This window comes from Triticum urartu, chromosome 7A, assembly GCF_056163025.1.
Source record: "Triticum urartu cultivar PI428250 chromosome 7A, HENAU_Tu73, whole genome shotgun sequence".
NCBI classification, from domain to species: Eukaryota; Viridiplantae; Streptophyta; class Magnoliopsida; order Poales; family Poaceae; genus Triticum; species Triticum urartu.
Window position 1 is genome coordinate 49183260 of NC_141879.1, and position 27842 is coordinate 49211101.

At 44.9% G+C, this 27842-nt stretch overlaps 2 protein-coding genes across 2 annotated transcripts; both read right to left on the bottom strand.

The window, feature by feature from the left end:
* Positions 1 to 667: 667 nt before the first annotated feature.
* Positions 668 to 1461, bottom strand: LOC147957587 (protein FAR1-RELATED SEQUENCE 3-like). Its single transcript, XM_087531775.1, has 2 exons — positions 1426 to 1461; positions 668 to 1327 (listed from the first exon to the last, which is right to left on the bottom strand). Exons 1-2 carry the CDS (start codon positions 1444 to 1446, stop codon positions 668 to 670), a joined length of 681 nt encoding a protein of 226 aa, XP_087387901.1. The 5' UTR covers positions 1447 to 1461.
* A 7981-nt stretch (positions 1462 to 9442) lies between these two features.
* Positions 9443 to 26076, bottom strand: LOC125531065 (uncharacterized). The gene is made up of 2 exons (XM_087534735.1): positions 25588 to 26076; positions 9443 to 13496 (listed from the first exon to the last, which is right to left on the bottom strand). The coding sequence occupies exons 1-2, from the start codon at positions 25995 to 25997 to the stop codon at positions 9761 to 9763; spliced, it is 4146 nt and encodes a 1381-aa protein (XP_087390861.1). The 5' UTR covers positions 25998 to 26076; the 3' UTR covers positions 9443 to 9760.
* Positions 26077 to 27842: the final 1766 nt, after the last annotated feature.

Sequence of the window (27842 nt, forward strand, 5' to 3'; positions counted from 1 at the left end):
AAGGGTGGGCCGTTTTGACGCCGATTCCGGGCAGACACCGGCTGCTGCTCATTAATTGCTCCGCACCTTACCAATCTTCCCATCCACGATTCATTTAAGCAAGCGCAATATTGGTCCATGTCGCACCTGAGTTGGCAAAACCGAACCATCTCTGCTCAATTTCGAATTTTAAATCAAACAGAGACAGAGTTTACACACCACACCATAAATATGTACTCCAGCTTGCATCCATTTTCTATCCCAACCAGGAACTCAGGATGCAATCCTACATGTCTGAAACAAATTCAGAATGCATGTCTTGTTTCACAAAAATTCCGTCATCAAGACACGTTCCTCGTCATGGTAATTCTAGAATGCATCGACAAATTCTACAAAAAATCAGAAGTACAGACACGATCATAGTGCTCACAGATTCAGAATGCATGAACATGATGTAAATAACTGCGGAAATCAAACATTTGCTTGGTGCAAACACTGATACTCCAACGTCGACACTAGTTTAAACAAACATTATTATTTATCGGCCATTCCATTTTTTTGTCTTGCCATGCATAACAGGTACCGTATACACTCACCAACCATGAAACAAGAAGCACTTCTACTGAAGGAACTACATTAGTTCTACATTTTTCAGTTCTACAGGTTGCAGCCACTGATCACATGCCAGTCAACCGGAAATCACCCACTTTGTGGCAGTTGTTCTGCTTGTGACCTTCAATTCCACAATTTTTGCACCTAGCCGGTTTGCGAACAGGTTTCGGGGCATCACCTCGATCAGGACAGGTTGTCTCTTGTGCCCTTGCCCACGAAATATGGTGCAGTACCTCGTTCCTTTGCTCAGCCCCTCGTACGGTGCCTTCTCCCTGCTAGTTGATGGCCACCCAATTTCTTTGCACTTCTTTGGTGCCAATAGACCGTTAAGTCTGTTCCCACTATCATTTGAAGAAGTAGCATCATCATTCACAGTGCCTATGCCTGCACCACAACTTGCAACAACCATCACCGCTTGCGCTAGCTGCTGATGGACAACATCTACATGTTCAGTGATCCTGTCCTCCAATCCTAACATGTCTCTAATTTGTACAAAAGGCTGCATGGACATGAATTTCTCATATGCTTCCACACTTCCATCACCTATTTGCACCAACTCCATGGCATGCATGTACATATTGAAATGCCTGAAGCTCAATGGATTTTTGTGTGCATTGTCCCTCTGATATTGAGTCAGATGAGCTGACAGTATGTCTCGTGCATGCCTCGTCCATCTCTTCACAATGTGTTTCTGTGGTATCTCTATAATACGGGTAAAATCGACCACCTGCATAATCCAAGTTTAGCATGTTACTTCATCATAAACTACACAGACTATATTTGAATATCTCAGCATCAGCTTGGATTTTGACACCCATCTTACCTTCAAAACATATGGCTGCATAGGAGTCCCATGTGTGCAAATTGCCCTCACTCGCAATCAAATTCCTCTCCTCCATCGAGAACATGTACCTTATACGAAACTGCACTACTTCTCCCTCTTCGCAGCCTCCGTATGAATTGCAAGGTAAACTTTTCTCTTCTCAAACACTTCCACCGGGTATGCGCCGCACTCCTACAGTATGTGCCCAAACTGCTGAAACATAGCTCGTGTGTATATCATGCCAACATGTCGCTCAATAGGTAATTTTGCTTTGTACAGTGGCCTCCCCTGAAATGCAGTTCAATCAAATCGATGATTACGATATTACCAGCAAACTAGTGTGAACTATTAATTTTGGTTTACTATTCGTGTCCGCTTCTCCTCGTAGTTCTCCTCTGCCTCCCAGTCAAACTGAAGTCTCATGTACTTTTTCACAAACATATGCATTGGACAACCCAGAGGAACATAATTCTTCAGCATGTGGTTTGCACTTTCGCTTTGCTGAGTACTAGTCATCTTAGCACAGAAAACACCTTTAAAATACGGCTTCACCCACTTGTGCCTTATTTCATAAAGTTGGGTCATATATTCATGCGTCTTTAAATTATATTTATCAGCCAATATCTTTCAAGAATCCTCGAATTCAACAATTGTAAGCATGTGATTCACTACCTTGTGGAACTCTGCCCTGAACTCGCTCTTCTTGGTGTACAACGAACCAAGTGATTCCTTCGCTTTTTCTAGGACATGCCACTTGCACCATCGGTACGCCATCTGCGGCATCACATTTTTATGGCGACCTCCATCAAACGGTTTTGATCTGCACAACAACACAAATCATGTTAGATAAGCTTGCTCTCAAAGCATCCTTTCCGGATGTTTGTCACCAAGAGAATTTGTATAGTATATGTTCGTACCGGTTAGAATTGTCTTAGGTGCACTTCCGCCCATCATCCTAATGAACTCTGTGAAAACCCACTCAAAGGTCTCCACTTTCTCGTCACGCACCAAAACCCCGGCCAGGATGATGCTCTGAAAATGACTATTCACACCTACAAACAGACCAAATGGCATGTTGTACATGTTTGTTCTGTATGTCATATCGAAGGTAACTACGTCTCCGAAGAATGTGTACTGCAATCTGCTGCTCCCATTTGCCCACATAAGAGTGGTTATCCGACCATCTTTGTCTGCCTGAACTCGGTATGTGAAATGTGGATCTCGTGAACCCAAGTCTGCGAAAACCTCCATAGTTTTCCTAACATCATCCTCTCTCTGCTGATTTTACCACACAAATTCTTCAGAGCTCTTTCTATGAAATGTACTTTCTCCATTGAACCAAAAAAACTCCCAATGATGATCTGTACTTTTGCCAGGTTCACATTGTTCTGTCGCAACTGCTCCACCAAGTCCCTGTTGTAGGCATCAATATGCTTGTGCGACGGCCAATGAATTGTCTGGCCATATGTTGGAGACAACGAATGGTTTTGATGTTCACGATGCTCGGATATATACTAACCATTTTCCTTTGATCATAGGAGTCTTATTAATGCAGGGCACTCGCACTCACACGATCTTGCTCCACCCCAGCTTTACCCTGCAAATACCGAAGTGGATGCAACACAAACGGCTCAGGTTCCATCACCATGAAGAAATCAGATCAGATTAATAGATATTACTACAGGAAGGGTACATATGCTTACCGCACATCCACACACATTTTCTTGCATTCATTTTGTCCTCTCCACATGCAGTCTACTCTTCCCGTACCTTATTCCAAAACCCTTCTCCCACGAGTAGAGATTGTAAAAATCGTATGCCTCCCCGAGTGCATCGAAGCTTGTACCAAGTGCTGGGACAATTACAATGTTCCCTGGTTGATCAGCAAACCCCAGTATTGCCTTCTCAAGAGCGCTGGTTCGCCCAAGGCAAGGTGCCCTTCTTGGGGAAGCTGCTCCAATTCTAACCCTGCATTTTTTGATAAATCAACGTGTGAGTGTGCTTGTTTTTCATACTAATTCAGAAAACCTGATGACCTACATATGGATGCATTCATATGTTCCAGCAGTAATTCACAAGCTCCGAAACTGAAATTTCAGTCCCCTATCTGCTCAGATTTTAACCAACTTTCTACATAAGTAATCAACACCGTCAAGCCATTTTTTTATTCCTGAATTCCCGTGGTGCTTCAAGCTACAACAATGGTTATATACTTTGCACGGCTTAGTAACCTATATGCAACTCAGTTAATGCAAAATCCAGACATTGTAAGGTGGATAACTATTGCTGAAGCAGAACAACCAAATCCTTCAGACTCCCTTTTAGTCCAACATGCAAATTCATCTGTCCCAGGAATTAAGTTAGTGAATTCTATGTTTCAGGTCACTTTTGCCATTTATTTTTCCCTGGGTCTATAATCTAGTACGCATAAAATAGCCTTACATTGGAATGCTCTATTTTTGTTATCAAATGGAGCTGCTAGTATCTGAACCACTCGCAAGCAGTACAGTACACTGTCTTTCAGAAAAATATGTAATTCTACATTTCAATTTATATATCATGTGTCAACCTACTAAACAAATCTGAAACTAAAACGTCATGTATACATGCCCAGCCTAACTGCAAGTCAGGCCATGCCTGGTCTGCAATACACCTAAAATCAGTCAAACAACATGAATTGCAAGCACCATTGACATATAGATTACCTGCGAGTCCAGCCTGAAGTATTTGGATCAATATGTCCAATAGATTACTCAGATGCTTGCGGTTCAGCATCCCCTTAGGCTGCGACTCCCCCCTCGGCCTCACACATCTGCCCATCAACGCTACCAGCCGCTATGGGTGGTAGGTGCACAGCTATGGGGTAGTGCAGCGGCTCCATTGGAAGCTGGCTGTCGTTCACTTCTTCCATCACCACGGTGCTGCAGGTGGCAAACTCTGTGCGTCAGGCAGACAGATCCATTGCCAAGATCGAGAAACGGAACCTACGGACTAAGTATTGGGAGGCGGGGGCGGGCAGAGGGGATTTTTCGTCTTACCTCCTAATCAGTTGCAGTAGGAACTCCATTCCAACAATCGCCGCCTCGTTTTGCTCCACGGCAGATCTGCACGGGGCGTCAATGGCGATCCACAAACCTTAGCCAGAGGTGGGAGACAGCTCCGCGTTTGTCATTTACTAGCGTCCATACCGCCGCCTATAGTAAAGCGCAGTTCCTGAGCCACGGATCAGGCGGAGACCACAATCCCGAGCCACGACTCTGCCTTTTCGCCGTCATGGCGGCAAGTGTGAGACCCGACTCAGGCGCGACGAACTACGCAGCTGTATACGGTATTCCCTGACCATGTGAATTAAAAAAGATGACTGACTGGCTCAGTAATTGAGCGCTACACATCCCGAAGCCATGTCCTGCCGCCCAGATAAAGAGCTCACCTGTGCTCGTGAGCAGAACAACCGCATCCACTGCAATAGCTCCTACATCGTGGCTCGGTACAAAATTTGAAAAAGTGTTGTGACGGTTTGCATCTTGGGATCAGCCGTGGGATATAAGAGATTGAAGCTATCGTGTAATGTCTGATTCCATAAGATTTGTTTGTCGGAGCAGGTAGTTGTCCACTAGAAGAACAGTATTAATAGAGTTGTTGTGATTCATCACTACTAAGCATTATTAAGGATTTAACGGATACGAAGAGAGTGCAAAGCAAGAACCTAGCGAGAAAATTGTTATGCTATTTGTAAGTGTTACAACCTGGGTACTACTTACCTTATAACATGCATATGCTCTAGGCTAGGAAGTCAGTGCCAAATCATAACGACTTGCCAACACCGATCATTGTACCATGCAAGTTAGTGCATACCCATGGGAGACCGGCTTTTCTACCATGCACGGGAGATAGTGCGCATGACCGATCAACTTCATTATGACAGTCAGCACACCTACTTTACCCTATCCCCTACTAGATTCACCTTCTCTCCTCAATGCACCCATGCATTCTAAGTTCAATCCCAAATTAAAAACCGTCATAGTTTCAATCAAACTTTCTGCTTTCTGATTTGTTTACATATTTGCATTCATGGTGACGAGATCTTTTCAACAAGGCTAACCATGACTATATTTCCATCATTTTTGAAATATGTATTTCGAAACATGATGAAACTATAAAAACTGTGATTCTTTGAGTAAACAAAAATTTCTTGTTTCATCTTGTTTTGGAGAGCATTATAATGTTATATTCTGTGTCAGTGTAATACCTTGGTTTTACCTTATTCTGGTCTATTTCATTGTGTTGCACACCATTTCCTACATGTTTCACTGTATTTGAAAAAATGAAAATTCAAAATTTTCAAAACACATTTAATATTGAGCTTGTTTCCAAGATATCATCGAAAGAAAGACACACGTTCAAACAGATGGATTATCCTATATTTTTGAAAAAATAAGGTTATTTGAAGTTTAGGAATAAAAATAAAATCCATGTACTAGTGTGCAGGATAGACAACCAGTAGGTGGCAGAGAGGAATGAACTGCATCGCAGTACTTTGCTGTAGCATTTCTCCATAAAGGTGTCAGAGGACTTCAAATAAAAGCTTGAATATATGGCATGGGTGCACGAATCTCTAACAAAGATGGACGCCTCAGCCATGCACTGGATATCCCGTGCATGGTAGAATCACTTTTCTCATACCCACGGTAGCAATTTCCTTTGCATGGGACGGTGGTGTAGCAAGAGCGGGCCCCCTCTCTGATCGACGCGGTGTAGTACTCCACACCTGCTTTTCTCCATGGATACCATGAAACCTAGTGGGGGGGGAGAGGGGGTACTCATCACAAACATCTTCTTGCAGAAAATTGTCACTATTACATATACGACAATCTTCATCAACAAACTATCATGTAAGTTGAACTCATATGTGATGGTTTCCTTCTGGCCCGACCTTATGTCAATCATCCCACACGACTGATTTAATTTATTATATCATCGTGGGTGGGTGTCATTTGTGACACAAGACCGTGAACCACCGCTGATGAGATATCATTGTGATCCAATATACACTAGTTTCAGTTAAATTTCGCCTTTGGAGTGTCTAGAATTCAGTTGCATGAATGTTGGCATGCACCCTACGGCTAAGCCTTTAAGTGAAATCCTGGCATTTGTGACTTTTGGCAATTAGGAAAACAAGTACTTTTTCTAACAACCTGATTAGATCTGTAAAGAATGATTTACCTGTACAGCCTTAGAAATATCAGCTGTTGGGTAGTTCCATTCATCGTTGATTGAAGTTCCTTCCATTTTCTAGTGCTTTGGAGTTCCTTCCATTTTCGTTCTTATTTTGCGTTGGGAGTTATGGATCGACAAAAGAAAAGCCAGCATCACCACTCGGGGCATTGTCAAAAGCTGGTCACGACAAATGGTGAAGTTGGTGACGTCCCTATATTTTTATGAGAGAAGTCCACGTTTCAACCCTCAAATAATCACCCCTCTTAAAATTCAATCCTGAATTACAAAACCAGTTGATCTACAACCCGAACTAACCATGTGGTTCACAAATCAACCTTCTCACCGGTTTTGACTCAGTCAAGCAGTTACGACCGCGTTGACTGCTGGGGGGAGCTCGTTGGAGGGGCATTACCCGATCTAGGAAAGCTGACTTGGCATTGCATAGTCAGCAGTCAAAACCGCTTGACTAAATCAAAACCGAGAAGAGGGTTGATTCCTGAACTACATGGTTAGTTTAGGATCTAGACTTGACTATTTCTTGCTGGAACGCAGCGGCGGTGATGTGGCAACAAGGAGATGTCGCGACTAGGATTTGTGTCGATCTATGTATTTTAGATTGTGGCATTAGTGAGAATGTATTAACATCCAAGGTATAGTATTTGTAATATCTAATGCATAATTTGACTTATTGAACTTATTGTTACATCTTTTGTTTTATTTAGTTTGTTTAGAATGTTTCTCTTCTTCCGGCAATGCATTTTGAGTACATGTATGGATTTTCAAGTTTATCTAGTCAAGCTGAAAGCTACATATGGAAATGCATTCGAGAGTAAAGACAAATTCATGGGCAATGCAAGTACTGCTATCATTGATTCATAGACCATTTCCCCATGAAGTTGTACTAGACAACTATGGCTAGCCGGGTAATATAAATGGTATTGCTTCTAACCATGTTTCAAATGGCACTACAAATGTTGCCTCTATAAACATGTTCGTGTAAGAGTATCTTGATACATATGTAGTGGGACTGGTGGATACTGGGAAAATTGTACAAGGTAAAAACTCTCCTATGTACCTCGCACCAGGTGTCTTCATCTTCTGTGCGAGGCAACCATGCCTTCTACCTATCATCTGATGCACCTCTATCAACATCCTTTCTATCGACAAAATTGGTTACATTCTTTTATGGCCAATGGGTAGTTCCAAGTTTACTTAGTTTAATATGTAGGTACACATTCACCAATGATAATAACTACACCATAATGGCACAACAATTATTTAGCTTGTCAGAGAATTACACACTATGTTTGGCTAGATAAAAAAGTGGCAACAAAACAGGTAGTAGGTCGCACAAATGAACTGTTCCTTTTTTCTGTGAGAGGAAAATAAAATCAAAACTCGCAAGCGTGCAAATGAATTGTGATCAGATAGCATCATTCAAATGAAAATAAATTCGAAGTAAAAAAACATGCTAAGGAATTGCCATTAACCAGCCTCTTTCGAATGTAACTGCCTCAAGGACATGTCTGTACGAAATTTTACAGGACTTGAGCTTTGGTCGCGTGCTTTGTGCAAACGGCAGATGGAAACATGCATGTCTCGGAAGACACTGCCGAATCTGAACAAGTTGTATGATTGTATCGCCATTCACTATACGATGCAAGCTAGTGCATACCCAGATTTCTAGGATCCATATTTCCTCAAATATTCCTCTGTGTGCGAGGGTGGTGCAGCAAGACCGGGCCCCTCTTTGATCGACGTGGTGCAATATTCCACACCTGCTTCGCTTCCCTAAGAAAGTCAGGAATTTTAGCTTTGGTGGCTTGGTTGGTACGGCTGCGGTCAGAGCTTCTTGTTTCGCTCTATCTGCTATGTAGGCAAGTCATAGACATATTTATTGTTGCAACCATTGGTTGATGGATGCCACGCCATCTTAATATTTTTCTGCTTGCTACATAATCGAGGACGAATGTCTGCTCGTCATTGGTTGTGAAAAGAGGTTCAGTGGAGGAGATGCTATAGGCGATGGAGCCAGAGCCTGCCAAATTCTGTTATTGCCAGGAAGAATGACACTCGGTTTGCCAACCAATATCTTTCATATCACTCGATATTTCAGAAGTTGAGTTACTATGTCCCATCAAAAAAAAAAGAGGGAGAGATACTCGATTGGATCTATTAATGAAACATGACGTTTAAATTGAACAAAATCTAGACGTAAATGTAGTTGAACAAAAATGGGACGAGTGTTTTGCAACGTCCAAAGGTTGGTTTTGCTGTTTTGGATAGGGAGGAATCAGTAGTACAGAGTGAACACCCGAAACTGAAAACACCACCCTGTCCTGACCGGTGCCTGGAAGTGCACAGTTGCAAAAAAGACAGGTTACTCGTGAGTAGACCGCGAGAAAATTAAGGGCGACACGGCCGGTCGGCGGCACTCCAGCGCCAGCGGCTCTCGACCGGAAGCGAGATTCCGGCTCTGAAAGGTATGAATTCTGGTGCTTGGGGTAGCGGGATATGTTGATGTCTGCCCAGTAGATCCGATCCATATGGGATTGAGATGTTAAGAGAAAGTAGGTTTATCTTGAGTGGGAAGGGAGTCGATCTTGATCGATTCGAGACGCGTTGCAAGGAACGCAGCGACGGGGATCTGACTCATTTGGTCCCTTTGCCTAGATCTCTAGTAGAGTCTGCGGGAACTAAAAAATCAGAGAGCACTCTTGGATGAACAACTCGGCAACCTGGAGACGAGGGGATTAATCCTCAAACCTTCTGATCGTTCATTCATGCAGACAGTAGAGACCTCCAAATCCATGGGCACAAACGGCACACCATTACATTTGCTCAATCTTAATTAGTTACAGGGCACACCATTACATTTGCTCCTTCTTAGTTACAGGGCACACATGTACACACCATCACATATGCTCATTCTTATTTACAGGACACATATGTAGAATAAGTAGCAGGGACATACACTCACTCAATCCACATATATAGATACATAATATATCTGCCCACGCATGCGCGGCAGACAGTAACACACAACGGCAAACCAAAGAGCACACACAAACCACACCATGGGATGGGAGCCGATGAAGGTGAACGGATGATGGAACGGCACATCCGGCATCAATCCTCTTTCTTCCTCAATAATGAGAATCTTGGAGGATCTTTCTTTTCTGGTATGTTTCCGGCTTCCTGGTATTGGTTTTCAGGTTTGTTGTATGTAAACTTGGGTTTGTTCTTGTGTTTCTTCAATGCTTCTTCCACCTCCCTAGGGATAAAATCACCATTGATCTCGAGCTCCTTCAGGTTTGGAAGGATGTCAGTGCCGGAGATGGAGAGAGTACCCACCGTGTCCTTTGTGAAGGACCAGATGATTTTCTCGAGCTTAGGAGCTGATCCGTCGATAATGATAGTCTTGGGGGTGACAGAGAAGTCGACTGTAAGAAGGTTGAGCTTTGGGAAGTCATCTTTGTATAAGATAAGCTGGCTTTGTACACAAAATATGTCCTTGAGTACTAGGTTGCGCATGTTAGGTATCTTGGCGAGAATCTCTACCTCATATTGACTCAGAGAGGTATGCCAAAGAGTCACCTTGGATATGTTTTTGGCCTTGTCAAACAATGATACCTTATTGCTGTTCTTCAACTCGACATCCTTCAGTTCCAGAAGGTCTTCGACTCCAGAAATTGACAGTCCATCGGTGGAGCACAAAACGATTTTCTCAAGTTTATGTGCTCCACCTCCAAAGCTGAGGGCAGTTATGTCGGAACCCTCAATAAGAAAGCACTTGAGATTTTCGAATTCATCATTGTTGAAGGTAAGGTTGCTATCGATGTATGCGTTATCTCGGAGCCTGAGACATATTAATTTGGGAAGCTTGGCAAGGACCTTCAGATCAGGCTGATACAGCCGGGTACCAGACAGAGTTACCTTGCGAAGTTGGAGTTGGTCAATATCTCTGGTCAACAACCGAAGAAGTTGCACTGTTTGTGTGGTTCCAGTAATGCTTAGGCTCTCGAGAAGCTTGGGGGAGTTTTTATAGTGTTCAAGAACCCAATCTCTGATCTCTTTGTTGTCCTCTATATTGGGAAGAGTGATTGACAGAGACTTCAGGCACTCATGCAGATCACTGATAGCTCGAAGAAAATTCCTGAGGTGTGGCTCCTTGTATTGAATAACCACACCAAGCTTCCTGAGCTGCCACAACTTTCCAATATCTTTCATATCTTGTCTCGTCCGTGCCTTGACATTGGACAATACCTCCATGTTTACCATTTTTTCGACCTTATCAGGGATCTCAACACTAAATAGTTCAGTACTACTTACCCCTGAACTTGGAACAATGCGACCAGCCAGCAAACGCTTCAACTTCAGGAGTAAGACATTTACTGTTGCAGATGGAGGCACACTGGTTTCTCGGATATCCAATACTTCTAGCTCACGGAGGTTGTTGATTTCAGTTGGCAGCTGGGTAACATCTGTTCCCCTTAGGCTCAGATACTTGAGCAGTAACATCTTGCTGCAAATGTCCCTGAGGTAGATTTGATTCTTCCCTCCAAAGCACTGGCAATCTTGGAGATCTAGCACCTTGATCAGGGATACTCGAGATGATTCTTCATGGAGCTTTTCGAAGAATCTATCTATTTTATCCGAGCCACGGAGTCGGAGGTCATTGAAAATGGAGAAGCGGAGAGCCAAGTGATGTGACAGGCGTGTTTCCACAATGCGCCGCTTTCTAGCGATCTTGGTAATGAATTCATGAACAAGATCACCTATCACACAACTCTTTATCTTTCCTGTAGCCCCAATATCGGCAGGATAAACAAGCCACCGGTTGATCAACGCATCAAAACATCGACTGGCATGATGCACAGAACTGGCCCAGTCTTCCTTGGTTATCAGCCCTTCGACAACCCACCGTCCTATCAAGGTTGACCGCCTGATAGGTTGTCGTCGAGGGAAAATTGCTAGGTACATCAAACAAGACTTGTATTCTTTAGGCATATCACTATAAGAGAACTTGAGTATCTTCTTAGCAATTTTGTCCAATGATTTGTCTGTAACCTTCTGCAGGGTTCTGTGCAACTTGCTTAGTTCTTCATCGCTCCTCTTGGGGTTGGCGTACAAAGCATGAACGAAGATCTTCATGCAGAATTCATGTTGGTGACAGTTCTCCAAGATGCCGAGAAAAATCTGGGCGCTCTCTTTATTCATCTGCTGGTTTGTAAGCTCGAGTGCGATATCATGGTAGAGCCCAAGAACAGAATAGTCTATAGGCTCCCGCGACGGACAACAATATCCTTTTGCTCGTGTTCTGTTTTCTTCAAAGGTCAACATCAGTGCACCGGCTATGCAACCAAACATGCTGAAAGCCTTTTTGGTCTCCTCCCATCCGGATACCCAGTCATAATCGAGTTTGAGGATAACTAGGATTATCTCATCACCTTTTCTATCAAAACAATCCATAACTTTGTCCATGATCCCTTTGATGACAAGCTGTTGATTCATCTCCCACTCGATTTCCCAAAACCTCTCCATGGTTTCTTCAATAAGAGCATCCAGTATAAAATCTTGACTTGGTTTCTTCATGGATTTTACTTCCTGCAGCTCAGTTGTATCTAGTTTCTTCTCTGATTTGTCTTCCTGCAGCTCAGTTGTATCTATTTTTTTGTCCTTCAGAGATATGTCTTCCCGCAGCTCAGTTGTATCTAATTTCTTGTTCTTCATGGATTTGTCTTCCTGCAGCTCCTGCAGTATCTTGCGGATCATATCTTTGAATTGGTCCTCGACCAATATAATTGTAGTGCCAGCGGTGGTGGTGATGGCTGTGGCTTGCTTGGAGTCTTGCTCTTGGTTCTGCGGGTCCTTCCTGATGGTCACCAGGGGGAACACTTCACGTAGGAGGTCTTCATACTGGGCTTGCTTGAGAAGAATCTGCTTTGTGTGTGGTTCTTCTTTTTCATCTTCTGCGTGTAATTCCATATGCTTTTTAAGCATCTTAGCTGTTTCTTTAATGACATCGTCGCGTGAACGTGTCTCTCCCTTCCTTTCTTGGACTTGTTTGGGTGCAGGAGCACCTTTAGCTGGCTTGAGCTTTAGCAGCCACAATGCTCGGAGGAATATGCCCAAGGGTTCATCTTTTGCCGATTCCAGCAGGCCCAGCTCATCCTTACTCATTTCTGTCAAATTGAGTTGCGGCTGGTTGTCCTTCATGTTTTGAAGAGTGCTCTTGATTTCTGAAATCTTCTTGTTAACCTTCATTCCTTGGATAATTTTTGTGATTTCTCTCATAACCTCCCCTTTTTGGGAGAGAATTTCCCTTTTTGTTTTGTTGATAGCCTCATCCCGCCCACCTTGAACTTCCTGTTGCTGGGGTTGGGATTTTGCGAGCTGAAGTTCCCGCAGGATATAGTACAAGATATCCTCGGTTCTTAGGGCACAAGAATAGAAGTGCACCGCTGGGATGTCGACCAAGACACTGCATTTTTTCCACATGGCTGAAGCTTCCTTTGCAATAGCAAGGGTTTCATGCTTATCTGGTGCCACAATGGCCACGGATGGTACTGATCCCCCCTTAACAGTGTTGCATTGTGCAACATTCTTTATCCATTCCTCTAGCTTCACCCTAACGTTCTCCTCTGGCGTACGAGGCTCAAAACACGCCCCTCTTGGATGAGAGCGATTTGTCACCGTCAACGCCATTACGTCTTGATCGTCACTGTCATCCTCTTCACCTTCTGAAGCAGTAGATGTTGTGGCTACATTCACAACTGGTGAACCTATCGCTGCCAGCGTGGGACCAGCCCCTGCAGGCGACTGCCCCGCTCCTGCCCCTTTCGCTGGGACCTCAACACCGTACCTATAATAGGTAGGAAATAATTAAATTAGAAGGAAAAGTTTGACCATAACTTGAACGATGGATCAATAGAAGTAGCTGTAAGCCTTGCGGAAATTTAGAGACCTTTTTGTTACATTTATCTCGTCAAAACTGTCAAAAGGGCGTGGTGTTTTGTTTTTCTTGAGAGAGTCTGGATCAGACTAGGAGAAAGTGGGTAGGAGGTAGGAAGTTAAAATTACTTAATGTGCAACTTGAAACGAATTGCATTCAGATTTTTATATAAAACATAAACCTAAATAAAGGTCATCGTGCCAAACTCTACATGTATCTCCTGTCATCCAGCACCCGTCGGCCACCACACGCCGCCGTTGTATTTGGCCTCCTCCGGCTCCCTGGGAGCTTCTGTTTCTAGCTATTTCTGGTGGGACACTGCAGAAACAAGTCAATCGGAGCCCTGCGGTCGCGCTGCCACCACCTGCCCCTTGTTCTGCCACCAGCGGCAGCTAACCCAGGTCTCTACACCCTTTTTTATATGACCAGCTTTTGATACATAATTACAGTGTGAAGGGGAAAGTACATGTTGTGTTGAAGAACTGGCACATTGAGGGTAAGCGAGCCACAAGAATCCATACACCATAGACAACGTCTAGTCAATGACTCACGCTACCTTCCCATAGCTTGCCTGTGATGGGCCATGGCCCATGGGCGTATCAATAGCTTCAAGCGAATCTCGTTTCTCTTGTCTCGCTGAGGATATTGACAACGGCGGAATGGAGTCAACTCAGGATTTCACATCCATGCGGGATGCGAGTTCTTGATGAGGACATGGGTCATGGCGAGTTCCTCACACCTTCACCGACTATATCAACATTGGAATTGCGAGAACTGACTAATTTTAGGCGTGCCACACTACGCAAGATTACTGCTCTGCTGACTGGTTTCCATTGACGAGGGCTCGCATGCTCGATAGTGGTACAATAGACCACCGATGGGCGAATGGTCCATGCAGAGATGGGCGTACGTCGATCCATGGAGACAAAGCGGAGGCCAGCCCGAAGGGACTTCAGTGTTCGTCAGTGGAGAGACGGCCAGTGGTCCTGCTTTGTCAACACCACTGACGACCATTGACGAGCCATCCATAGCCAGTGGCGAAGGGAAGGGGGGCAGCATGTATTTGTAGCAGTATATTAGATATTCTATGAGTAGTATATTAGAATATACCAGATTTACTATTTTTCGTTCAACTGATTTCAATTCATCTTCATTCGAATTTTCTGGCCATCCGACTGCACACTAAAATTCATGCCGCAAAATGTAGTAGGAGGTTTTTGTCCTGAGTTCAGGTCATTATTTTCTCGTGTGTGTGTATATATCTCATGTATTTCATAGTTGATTTCTTTTATGCTGGGTTATATAATTTACCTTATGATTTTAAATTTTTGTATGTTTGGTTATATAAATTTAATTTCATATCTTTCAGAAATTTTCTATGTAGAGTTGTATCATTTCCCTTGTAACCATATAACTGATGTCTCATGTTTATTTTTGGGTTATGTCTATGTTTGGGACCCTTTTTGACTATGTTCTAAATTTACAAAAAAAAATTACCAGTCTTCTAGTCCATGAATTATTTTTGTCAGTCCATAATTTTTACAGTCCTAATGTATAGATATTACAGTTTACATTATGCTGTATTTTTACAGTCCTAAAGTAAAGTTACAACTTTTGTTGCATGTAATTGCCTTGTAGCCGTGTTGTAATTTGTTGCATCTTAGACTGGAACATTGAACTAAGTGAGAACTAGCCCTCTTTCCTCTTGACCCAATGTAAATTGCATCTAATACAATTATATAGTTAGTGTAGTTGATAATTTGCATACAGCTGTGAGGTTGCAGTTGAGCATAAGCTGGACCGGCAAAACACTATATACAACAAATCTTGTTGCTAGATTGATATTTTCTTGGTTATGATTTTTAGCAGTCACAAAACTAGTGGTTTCATGTGTTTTTTTTTTACTTTTTAACATGTTCTTTACGGTAGTATGCTTTTCAGCGAGAGAATGTTATTTTACGATTCTGCCAAGCAGTTTTGACAATTTATAGAGTTATTTGATATCCATGTACATCTCTAAGCTAAGCAAACAATCAATTCTAAGCTGTGAAAATGGTTCAAAATAATAAAATCTATATGTTCTTCCTCGTGGAATCGTTCTTAAAGATGACTTAAGATAGTTATTTCTTAGTCATCATAGGAATAATAAAAAGTTTAATAATTAAACTATGGTGGATAATTGCACCATGACATTTTTTAAACTGCTTTGACATAAAAGTATCCGATGCTTAACTGCTTGGCAACATCAATTACTCCATTAAAGTTTGTATGACCCTACAGGAAAAAAACTTCTATTACGCACTTAGTGTTGGAGCTGTGCGATTCATGTATGCATGTTTTGTAAGTGTTTGTGTGACATATCAGGCAACCAATTAGACAAAAGAATCATTATAACCTAGTTATTATGATGAATTAACTGGATCATCAGGCAATCCGTGAGTCATATTTCTCTAGATATACATTGATTTTCTTGATTTTATGCATGCAACAAATCCTGGGGCATGACATGATATCACGTGTGTTGCGTCATTCACGTCAAACGAATATGCACACAGCAAGGCCCAATCGCCACCATGGCCTAAAGATATATAGCTCTCAATAGAGATACATGCATTGAGCATTGTCTCGAACGCCCAGCCACCAACAGTATCTTAGGCAAATTGTTTGATTGTGCACCCTGTCTAGATATGCACTATATTGGGTTAAGTAGGTCAATCTAATTGTCATAAATATAAGAACCCTCATAAGTGCCACATGTGTGCATGAACACATCACAACTTCGAACATTTTTTATGGCAAGTTTAGTGGTGCAAGGATGACAATTTTAGTTGTCAAGCATGTCAACTTCCTTTTCGGATGGCAAGTTTCAGTTATTTTTGGGGTTTGTTTTTTCTTTTTGGATGACAACTATAGTTGTAAAAAAGTCAGGGCCAGAGTGCTTCGTGTCACATATGTGGCACTTATCATTTGGGGAAAATAAAAGTCGTGGTTCATTTTTTGAAATATAAAAATCTCATGGATATAATTTGTTGATGTATAATTATGTAGTACTAGCGCGTATGGCCTGTTTAGGTACATTTATGCACTAACGGTTGTGGTCTAATAATGAAGAGATGACTCGCTAGCTTAATGGTTGGAAGTTTTGCTTTTTATGGGAATTTTTTGCGCATCTCTCTATTTTTTCCATATTGTTCTTTTGCTATATAATACTCCTACATAATAGAGATAGTTTTTTTATTGAAAACATATAAATTTAATACAACTACCTGATTACTATAAAACTAGTTATATTTTGATGTTTGGCCTCTCGAGAGGTTATTGTTTCCTTCACCCCCGCACATATAATTCCTTGCCCTGCCTATAGCAGCCCGTCCTTGATCACGAGTACATAGGAGGCCCGTCAATGTGGATATTTTAGTCATCTAACTAGGTATTGCAGGCCACCATTATTGGTCATGCTGGAAGCACCTGCTAGTGGTGGCTTGCAATATAAGAACGAAAGCAATGCTCGCAGATGGCCAGTGTTACCGCCACATGCATCACCCCATTTCTTGCTCTCCAAATTCTTGTCCTCGCCCCCCTAGAGATTCCCATCTTCCCTTGCATCCTCTCCTGTACATCCCCTCTCTCTCTTCCATAGATATCCTATCTCCCGAAGACTTGCCATTGCATTGTATGCTCAGCCACACCAGCACGCAACATTACATGCATGCGGTCATCGAGAATATAACCAACGACCTGCACAACCACTGTCATACACCACTCTCATACCATACGCAGTGCACGTATAAAAACCACTCGCGCGCCACCCATGGAAAATCCAGCCACATTCTTCTCCACCTCCAGTCAGAAGAGACGCTACTTCCGCTGCGTTGCTACTGACCACAAGGTGGAACACTGTTGCAACCTGTTCATTGCGCTCGCTGTTGGCAGTCTAGCCATTGCAGCCATGACTGTGGGTCAGTTTGACTTTCTATATTTCCTTAGCTCCCGGATCTTCCGACATGTAACTTTCATTCTCTTCACGCCGCACCTTGGACAATGCCAACGACAACGATATTGGCCATGAGCGAGCTCTGCTCTCCCACAACGCTCGCTCGGCCTCTGGTGTCACCCTCGAGGCCCCCGGGGTTCCAATCGTCACCCACACTGCCGCTCGCATGAGTCGGCCCCCTGCGCCATACCCCTTCACCTGTGCTTGCTGGTGCGGCTGGCGTCTCCACTGATGCCCTCGCGTCAATCTTCGTGGAGCGGCAGATGGGCGTCCTTGCCACACCTGAGTCGCCCCCTCCCAGGCCACCAGCGGCTCGCCAAAAGACCCTGGCCGGTGTCAAGATTTCGACCAGAGGTAGCCTCACCCTGCAGAAGGTCAAGTGGACCGGCACCCCTGCTGTGGCCATGGCGTCTAAGGCTGCAGAGAAGCTCGTTTGCCGGACGATGGGAATCACCAAAAATGGAGAGGGCGTGACTGAAGCCATTCTTGATGAGTTCATGGCCAAGTTCAAGGAGCAGCTAACCCCTGAAGTGATTCTGGCAACGAGAGAGTTATTCCACCTCGACGACTCGGCCGTCAACGACGTCGAAGATGCTCTAATTGATCATGGCGGCGCGGGGGCTCTGGAGTTGGCCCAGGATGCTACAGCTCAGGACAACCAAGTATCGCAGCCGTCAGCGGCTTGAGCGCCATGCTAGTTCGTAAGGGCTGATTTAGTTTCAGATTTTAAGCAAACTACCTTGTATGTGGTTGGATGGTGCTTGTGTCGTCCGTGTAGTGCGTGTGGGTTATGTCTTCAGTACGTGATTATGCTTTTGGGTAGTTTTCCTCCAGTGCTTTCACGCCTCTGTGAGGTGTCTTCACGGCTATGCTGCTTTGCTCTCTTTCGGCTTCTGTACTAAGCAACGTGCTGTTCGTTGTGCTCCATGACAATGCAACCTGTCAACACCCTCAGCTGGAATGTGCGGGGTTTAAATTGCCCGGATAGGAGGGCTACAGTGAGTGCAACAATTGCTACATCATCGTGCCAAATAGTGTGTTTACAAGAGACAAAGCTTGATAATGTAGATATGTTTGTCGCCTCCTCCCTGGGTGGTAACAGACTCAAAAAAATTGCGCAGCGCCCGGCGACGGGAACCAGGGGAGGGATTCTTCTGCTGTAGGATGACAGCATTCTCGAGATCACTGACATCACAATTTCGGCCTTCTGCCTCTCTGCCAAGGTCCGAATCCGCGCAACCGATGTGTACTTCAAGAACAACCGTCTACGGTCCCACTGACTCCACGAGCAAAGATTCCTTCTTCGCCGAGCTTGCCTCCCACAAGCCTATGTCGGGCCTTGCTTGGCTCGCCATTGGGGACTTCAACCAAATCTACCGGGCGTGTGACAAAAACAAGAGAAATGTAAATCGGAGTACAATCAACCGATTCCGCGCAATCCTGCAATCCTGTGAACTCAAGGAAATTCACCTTCAGGACAGGCGCTTCACTTGGAGTAATGAGCGGGACAACCCAACTCTGTGCAAACTAGACTCCTTTTTCTGTAACGCCGAGTGGGACACGACCTTCAACACACATGTGTTGCATGCCTTATCGTCTTCCCTCTCCGACCACTGCCCTCTTCTGCTTGCCGACGCCAAGGGGCCTAGGAGACCACGGTCCTTCAAATTCAAACAAGGGGCGTTAACCAAATCAGTTAGAGTACGGTTCTTTCTTTCGGCCACCCCATTTGACTGAGGTGAATAAGGAGGCGTCCTCTCATGAATTATACCATATTCCGCACAAAAAGCATCAAATTCATTGGAAAAATACTCTCCACCACGGTCGGACCTAAGCCTCTTGATTTTTCGATCAAGTTGGTTTTCCACTTCGGCTTTATAGATCTTGAAAAAGTTCAAAGCCTCATCCTTAGACTTCAGAAGATACACACGGCAATTTCTAGTGGAGTCATCAATTAACGTCATGAAATATTTCTTTCCACCTTTTGTCAACACACCATTCATTTCACATAGATCTGAATGTATGAGCTCTAGTGGTGCAAGATTTCTTATTTCCGCAGTCGTGTGAGACTTACGAGGTTGCTTAGCTTGCACACACACTTGACACTTAGATCCCTTGACGGTGGTGAAACTAGGGATTAAGTTCAACTTCGCTAGTCGCGACATGCAACCAAAGTTAACATGACAAAGACGTGAATGCCACACATCGGATTCACTATTGTTGCAAATATGATTAACAACTTTATTGCAAACGTCTGATAAGGATAAACGAAACAAGCCTCCTGACTCATAGCCTTTACCAACAAAGGTTCCATACTTGGATATTACAAATTTATTCGACTCAAAAACAAGCTTGTAGCCATCTCTACATAGAAGAGATCCGCTAACAAGATTTTTATTGACGGAGGGGACATAATGCACGTTCTTCAACCGCACGATCTTCCCCGAAGTAAACTTCAGATCGACCGTGCCAACACCACGAACAGAAGCACTTGAACCGTTGCCCATCAGCACGGTTGAAGTCCCTGCGGTCTGATAAGACGAAAACATGGAAATATCACCGAGCCTCATGATTTGCAGGACCTTGATGATAGCATCACAGAAGACGAGGTCTGGATTGCCATTAAAGAGATGCCTAGTGATAAGGCGCCTAGACCAAATGGCTTCACAGGGATGTTTTTCAAGAAATGTTGGGGAATCATCAAGCATACAGTCATGAGGGCTGTGCAGTGTTTCGACTCATTGCAGACCTCCAATCTGCAGTTGGTCAACTCCGCCAATGTTATCCTCCTACGGAAAAAGGATGGTGCAGAAGGCATTCCTGACTACAGACCCATTAGCCTTATTCATGCCATCGCCAAAATCATTGCCAAAGTTCTCTCGCTCAGGCTTGCTCCCCACATGGATGAACTTGTGTCCAACGCTCAAAGCGCCTTCATCAAGGGAAGAAGCATCCATGAAAATTTCATGTACGTTCGGAATTTTGCCCGGCGCCTACACAAGAGGAGAACCTCTGCCCTCCTTCTCAAGCTTGACATAAAGAAGGCCTTTGATTCGGTCAAGTGGGGATACTTTCTTGAGGTCCTGCAATGGCTAGGGTTCCCGCCTAAATTTCGGGCATGGATTGCGGCACTTCTTTCGACATCTTCATCGAGAATCATGCTAAACAGGGTGCCCGGCCCTCCGATCAAGCACGGGAGCGGGTTCAGGCAGGGGGACCCCCTTTCCCCCTCCTGTTTGTCCTTGCGATTGACCCTTTTCATAAGATATTGGACCTCGCCACGCGGAAAGGGCTCTTCCATAAGCTTCGTGGCCGGGGAGCTGTGATGAGAAGCTCCCTATATGCGGATGATGCTGTGGTCTTTGTGGCACCCATCAAGAGGGACATTGACAACCTAGCTGCGATCTTACGAGGCTTTGGTGATGTGACGGGCCTCTGCACCAACTTCCAAAAAAGCTTGGTCGTGCCAATTCGTTGGAACCATCTTGACCTTGAGCGCATTCTTCGGAATATGCCTTTGATCCGTGCTTCCTTCTCGGTGAAATACCTAGGATTACCTCTCTAGGTTTGGCAGCTAAAGACGGTGGATTTCCAATACCTGGTGGACAAGGCAGCCGGAAAATTAACCACTTGGGATGGGCAAAACATCACTGCTACCGGACGCACGACTCTCGTCAAGTCCGTCATCTCCTCCCAAGCGGTTTTCTCTATCACGCCTCTAATTGTGCCGCAGGGCATTCTGGATACACTCAACAAGATTGAGAGGGCCTTCATTTGGTTGGGTGCGGAGAAGACCACGGGAGCCAAATGCAAGTTCAACTGGAAAATGGTGTGCAGACCAAAAGATTATGGTGGCCTTGGGGTGCTCGATACCGACAAGTTTGCACGGGCGTTGCGGCTTCGTTGGCTATGGTACGAATGGAAGGAGCCCCGCAGATTATGGGTTGGCTCGGGCAACCCCTGCACTGAATAGGACCTCCAGTTCTTCTATGCATCTACGACTATCACTGTCGGCGACGGCGCCAAAACACCTTTCCGGGACTCCCCTTGGCTCCTGGGGCGCAAGCCCAAGGACATTGCACCACTAATCTACGAGGCATTGAAGAGAAAGAAATGGAAGGTGCGTGAGGTTCTGAAGGGGAACGCTTAGATCCTCAAGATCAAGCATGACACTGCCATCTCCGTCAACCACATTTCGGAATTCTTTAACCTTTGGATGCTAGTGCATGACTTCCACCTTGATGAGCAAGCCGAAGACAACATCATTTGGAAGCATGCGAACAATGGGATCTACACGGCGAGCACCGCCTACAAAGCGCAATTTTTAGGCCTGACTCTGTCCCCCATGGACCGCATGGTGTGGAAGGCTTGGGCGCCTCCAAAGGTTAAATTCTTTGCTTGGTTGGCTTTGCAAGATAGGATTTGGACTGCCGATCGTTTGGAGAAGCGTGGTTGGCCAAACTGTGGCCTTTGCCCGCTTTGCAAAAGAGAACAAGAAACGGGGATACACCTCTTTGTCAAGTGTCGTTACACACTTAGGCTCTGGAGATCAATCATCGAGAAGCTTGGGCTCACGCACATGGACACCTCCGATTGGCAATTAGAAGCAACCGTCACTGAGTGGTGGCAAAAAAGAACCGACGACCGCAACCCTAACCGCCACGCAATGGCTTCCCTCACCATGCTCGTTTCTTGGACCATTTGGAATGAGAGAAACGCCCGCGTATTCCGTCAAAAAAGCGCACCACCGTCGGTCCTCCTAACCAACATTTTAGAAGATGCTAAACTTTGGGTTACTGCTGGCGCAAGAAAGCTAGGGAATATCATATTGTACGAGTAATTGTCATGCCGCTTATTTGTGAGTACGTTGTAAAACTCTAAACTCTACTCTTCCTTATTTAATTGAAGAGGCAAATCTTTTGCCTCCATTTCAAAAAGTATATTGGCCTGGCCGTCCCTCACAAAATCCTCATAGGGTGTCTATCGATAATCATCTCCTGGCCTTTCCCCACGCTCTAAAGGGCCCATCACCGATGCCGGCGGCATCTATCGTCAACTGAACTCCGATTGGATAGACGTGTGCGGTTTCTGCTCCTGTAGCAGACGTGGTGGTGGCTCCAACATCGCCTACTCGTGGCTTCTCCCCCGCCATAACATAGACCATGCATGCTCATCTCCAAGATGTCTTCATGGCATCGCACTATGAGTTTGGTACTCATCCAATGTGGGGACAGACGAGGTGTTGTGCGATGTGCCAGAGGCTTCACTCTTTCCTGCCCTATGGCAGGATGTTACTAATAATCGCACCATCTTGCCTGGTGTGTTGCCCGCATCGCTTCGTCTTCGCGCACATCCTCACCCCCGTCCACAACCCCCATCCAGATGTTAACCAGCAACCCGGGCTTCATCATTGATGGAATCTCGCGAGTAGCATCCTCCCTCATGTTCACATCCTCCCCATGGTCCCCGACGACATCTACCTGCACGGCCCTCTTGAGTTCTAGGGCAACGTAGTCACCCTCGAGCCCGTGGATTACACATACCACTCGATTACTATCTTCACCGACCACGTCGAGGTGGAAGCCACGAAGTGCCCACACGAGCTATCACACGATGAGGGCATCCGCTTCGCTTCCAACTTCGTCGAGGATTTGTGCATCTTCGACCAATTCTACCTTGATGGCGTGGACTACACCTAGGTTCATGCTCTCGTCCTCGCACAGGCAGACAAGCTAACCTCAGATGAAATCGTCATAAAGCTCCCCCATCAATAGGATCAAGGTTGCGAAAGCTACAGAGCTCCCTTACTAGACGCATGGCGAGGGCGCGAACCCGCCCGGCTCTGACTCATCAGACGGTGATTCTGTGACACTGTCCCAATGCATCACATTTGCACTGATGCTTTGACTCCTACAACTTGAGTGTGGCAGACGTGCAAGGCGGATGGCATGCGGATCCAATGTATGGTGGCACGTGCAGTGTTGTACTACCGCACGCCCCCAACAACTCCCCTGCAAGCACACTTGACGACATTGCATCATGTTCCTTCTTCCCACATCCAATGGCAGGGTAAGGAGTAGGTGCATCTGGTGCACCAGTTCGGCCGTTTGACAGTATACGCTCTCAGTTTCACTTATGTCGGAGCTCTCTACCCTCACAGTGGCGGTCGACTCAAGTGGTCTCTGTGGAACTTCTCAGGACAACTCGGCTCCGACAGGGGAGGGGTCCATACTAAGGCTGGGCACAACTTGGACACTCCAAAAGGTACTCGGTCGCAATTCAATTACTTCAGTTCGTAATATGCACATTTCTTTCAACACTAGCAATACTTGGATATCTCTGGCTCGTAACACGAACGAGGTTGCTTTTTCTATCAAACAATGAAACATATGGCGGTAGACTGTTTGACGGTTGTCCTAAAATTTAAATTGGTTTGGCCTCTCTTGATATTTTGCATTGTACTTCGTAGCTGCTTCACGGTTACTGTATGGAAGAGAGGTGCCGATCATGCAAAAGTATGCCCTTCGGATAGTTTCCCAATGTGTATCATCCAACGGCGCAAACGCAATTGGAGTGCATTCTCCTTGGGCCACAAAAAGTTAAGAAACGGGGTGGGTTAGGAAAAATGGGATGATCTTATGTGTGTGAATCAAAGTTTTATTCGGCTGCGAATTTCGGGAACCGCCCGGTTACCGGTTCTTGGCTCATTCCAGGTAAGTTGGACTACTGCCCAATTTTTGTTGTTTAAATTTGAATTTAAAAGCTGTGACTGAACTATATATATAGGGTGCGAACGCCTATGGTAACCCAACATAGGCGTTGGTGCGTTGGAAATGTCTTCTATCACGGTGGGCGAGGTCGCATGTTCTGGGCTCATCTCTGCTAGTATTATTATTATATAATGCTAAACATACAAAGAGTTACACGCAATTACACCCTGACTAGGATTTTTTTTCCATCTACTAACTAATCACAAACTTGCCCCCCCTGATTTTCGGGGGGGTGGGCCGCCTCCCCACCTATTGACAAATCAAATTAACCCTCTTTGTAAAACCTTATAACTCGTGTGTAGCATTACTCATTATTATTTGCGCTCATACTGTTACTGCTTCATTGGCCCAACGGTAAAAAACTGAAATCAAAACGGAACCACTAAGCAGGCAAACTAATGACCTTCCCAACTGAACATGCAGTGATCACTACATACTTCTGGCTTTGCATACTGACTAAGTCCAGTTCAGTCATTGCTTACGAGAAACTAATCAGGCTGCTCATGGACAGCTAAATTTAGTTTTGTTAATAATGTATCTTGTACTTGGGTCGATGAAACCCCTGATTTTATTCTTGGCTGCCCTCTGAACGATGTAAGCTTTTGCTAAGTTTTAATGAACTAAGCCATGATGGAATTTCACTAAAAACAGAGTAGGTACACTATATTGTCCTCAAAAAATTGTTTGAATACATTCGGATGAAAACGTACAAAATTACCAAGATATTTACGAAATCAGTTCTTGCAGTCCGCCCCGGTAAAACACCGAGAATGTGAAAAAAAAACTTGATGTGAATTTCAACCTGAGGGTTCGTATCCAACAAAAAGAGATTGAGCGGAAGGAGAAGGAACTTGATCAGGACTCCATGATGATGGATGTTGCATTGTTTGATGAACATAACCCGATAATGGAATTGCTGAATCATTCAATGAGTGAATCTATCCCACTTTTGGATGAAGAGGATGAACCAACGTAAACTTGTTGTTGATGAAATAAACTTTCTCGGATGAAAATGATGAGCCATGTCAACTTACTGTTGATGAAATAAATAGATGATGTAATTTATGTTACTTTTGATGTTATTTGTACTATCATGACTACTGATGAATAGATCAGAAATTTTTGTTGTAAAAAAAAAGGAACAACTTTGTATCCAAAACGTGGCCAGTGTTTTGACAATGTAGGGTCTAAAATACTTTGAATCCAAAACGTGGTACTTTGAGGATGTAGGTAGTACCTCAATCGCCGCTCACCGATGTCACGCGCCCGTTCCCTGAGCGCACGCAGCTGAATAGCCGCACGATGCTGCGCCACCATCTTGTGCACAAACCAGGGAAGCCACGCGATGTACCGCCGGAGGCCGCCCCTGGCTAGATGGATCTCGGGGTTGCCGCGGTACAGGTACAGATCGATGCAGTTGTTGCTGTCCTGGGCGAGCAGCCGGACCTGGTTCATCCAGGTGCGAATCTGCTCGTCGTGCTCGCCGCCGGCGGGTGCCTTCTTTGACAGGTGAGTCAAGAAGCTCTGCATGCTCTCCATCTCCTCCTGGATGAACTGCACGTCGTGCCGGACGCGGCCCAGCAGCAGCGCCTCGTTGCGGATGACGCCCAGCAGCGAGCTCACGGCGCCTGACGCGAGCTCCGCCATGGCTAGCTCCTCCCTCCGCCCGGCCGGTGGCTTCGTGTCTACTTCAAATCGGTTTTACTCGGGCTACAGGCCGACTGGTGATGTACTAATTCTGTATGCATCCATGTACGTGGCACGTACTTGTTCTTGTTCGCATGCTGAAGGCAAGTATATGTACCTAGCTAGCTTTTTCTCCAAAAGGAAAAGAATACGTACCTTGTGATCAGCATAAGACGTGTGGTTCTATGACACAGATCTACAGGCTAGAAGAACATATGCTCAAGCCGGCTTGTCTTGGCTTAGTTTGTTTTGATCAATTCGAGCCGAGAGCCTCCTAATTTGTAGCTCGTTTTCTTAACAAGTCGAGTCGAAGGTGCATCACCTCTTCCCTGATCGCAGTGAAAGACCACACTACTTGAGCCCGAACCTTAATGCCCTTTGACCATATTTTTTCTAGTCATTTTTTCATTTTTTATCCTTCCACCTTTTTTGCAGGTTATGTTGAGAGCCGCAAGGACATCCATGAATTTCGTGTGCAACCAACGGAAGGTGGCCGAAAGGATTAAATCGGTTTTGACGATGGTCCGGTTATAGGATATATGAGAATGAGTAATATAAATATACTATCTATCAGTTCCCTAAGACCTTTTGTCATTTGTATAACATCTGATTTTTACGCTGCTTTAATAAAAATGGTTGTGTGCATGGACCAATGTAGACACAAAGGGCTACCCTTCTTTTCATTAGAAGAAAACCTGGTGGAGGACCGTTAACAAAAATAGTGATAAATATGTTCTTTGTATGGTTACATGTTCTAATTTTCATATAATAGTTTTGCTCTTTTGAATACTTAAACTCGCCATCATCGCTCATAAAAAGTTAGACCATCCTCACAGGTCACGAGCCAAACGAGCTAAGCTTGAGCCATAAACCGAGCTAGGCTCACAATCCAGCATAATATAAAGTAACTGTGAAGGAAGGACAACCCTGCATGATGACATACGAGGTAGGGGACCCTAAGTCTTTCTTGAAGGAAGTGACAAATCAGAATGGTCCTAGATTAGCATATAGAGAACATCACTCTTTCTCCATCTTTATCTCTTTATCCAACCAACAAAACTCAGGCTAGTGACAGCCTTTAAATTGATTCTTTCTCTTTCATTAAAGTTTTGCTCTCTTGAACTTGTTTGCCACGCACAAGCCACGGGATGCAATACATGGAGGAATGAGGAACATAGCCGAGCAATATTGAAGTGCAAATTGATCGAGGGTTCATCGGCGGTGCTTGCCGTGGAACTTAGCCAATACTACATTCAAATGCGGATATTTCATTTACCTAAAAAGGCTTTCGCCCCGCTTTATATATAAAGCAACGATCCACAAGCACCACGATACAAACTCACGCCACCACCGCACAGGACACACACACCCAAGGCAACATACAAAGGTGCCGAGCACCACCACACCACCCCAACGACTTTCAAGCCACTACATATGTGCGAGGACGAACTGCTTGGAGCCAACGGAGACCTTCAATTCTCCTAGGAGAGATGGGACAGAAAACGGCAGAGCAAGGACTCCAGGATGGTGCCTCCTAGAAGGGAACAACCACTGATAGCCGTCACCATTCGATCCCAAAGATCGAGTTTTCACCCGGAGTGACTCGAAGGAGTAAGGACACCGCGATGAAGCCTTCATGAAGGATATGGTGTCCACGAACGCCGCCGCCTCTGGCCAATACAAGAGTGATGTACCCCGGCACGTCCACCCCTCCGACGCATCCTAGCTCTGCCAACCACCAGCAACCACACACTCGCGTGGCCATGGCCGCTCGCCCTCACCCGAGGCATAAGTTCCGCCCACAAA

Coding starts and splice junctions, on each gene's coding strand:
- LOC147957587 (XM_087531775.1), bottom strand. CDS start 1,446: ATGGGACTCCTATGCAGCCAT. Junction 1,328..1,425: donor TGGGACTCCTATGCAGCCAT/ATGTTTTGAAGG, acceptor TGCTAAACTTGG/ATTATGCAGGTGGTCGATTT.
- LOC125531065 (XM_087534735.1), bottom strand. CDS start 25,997: ATGGCGGAGCTCGCGTCAGGCGCCGTGAGCTCGCTGCTGGGCGTCATC. Junction 13,497..25,587: donor ATCGGTGAGCGGCGATTGAG/GTACTACCTACA, acceptor TACCTATTATAG/GTACGGTGTTGAGGTCCCAG.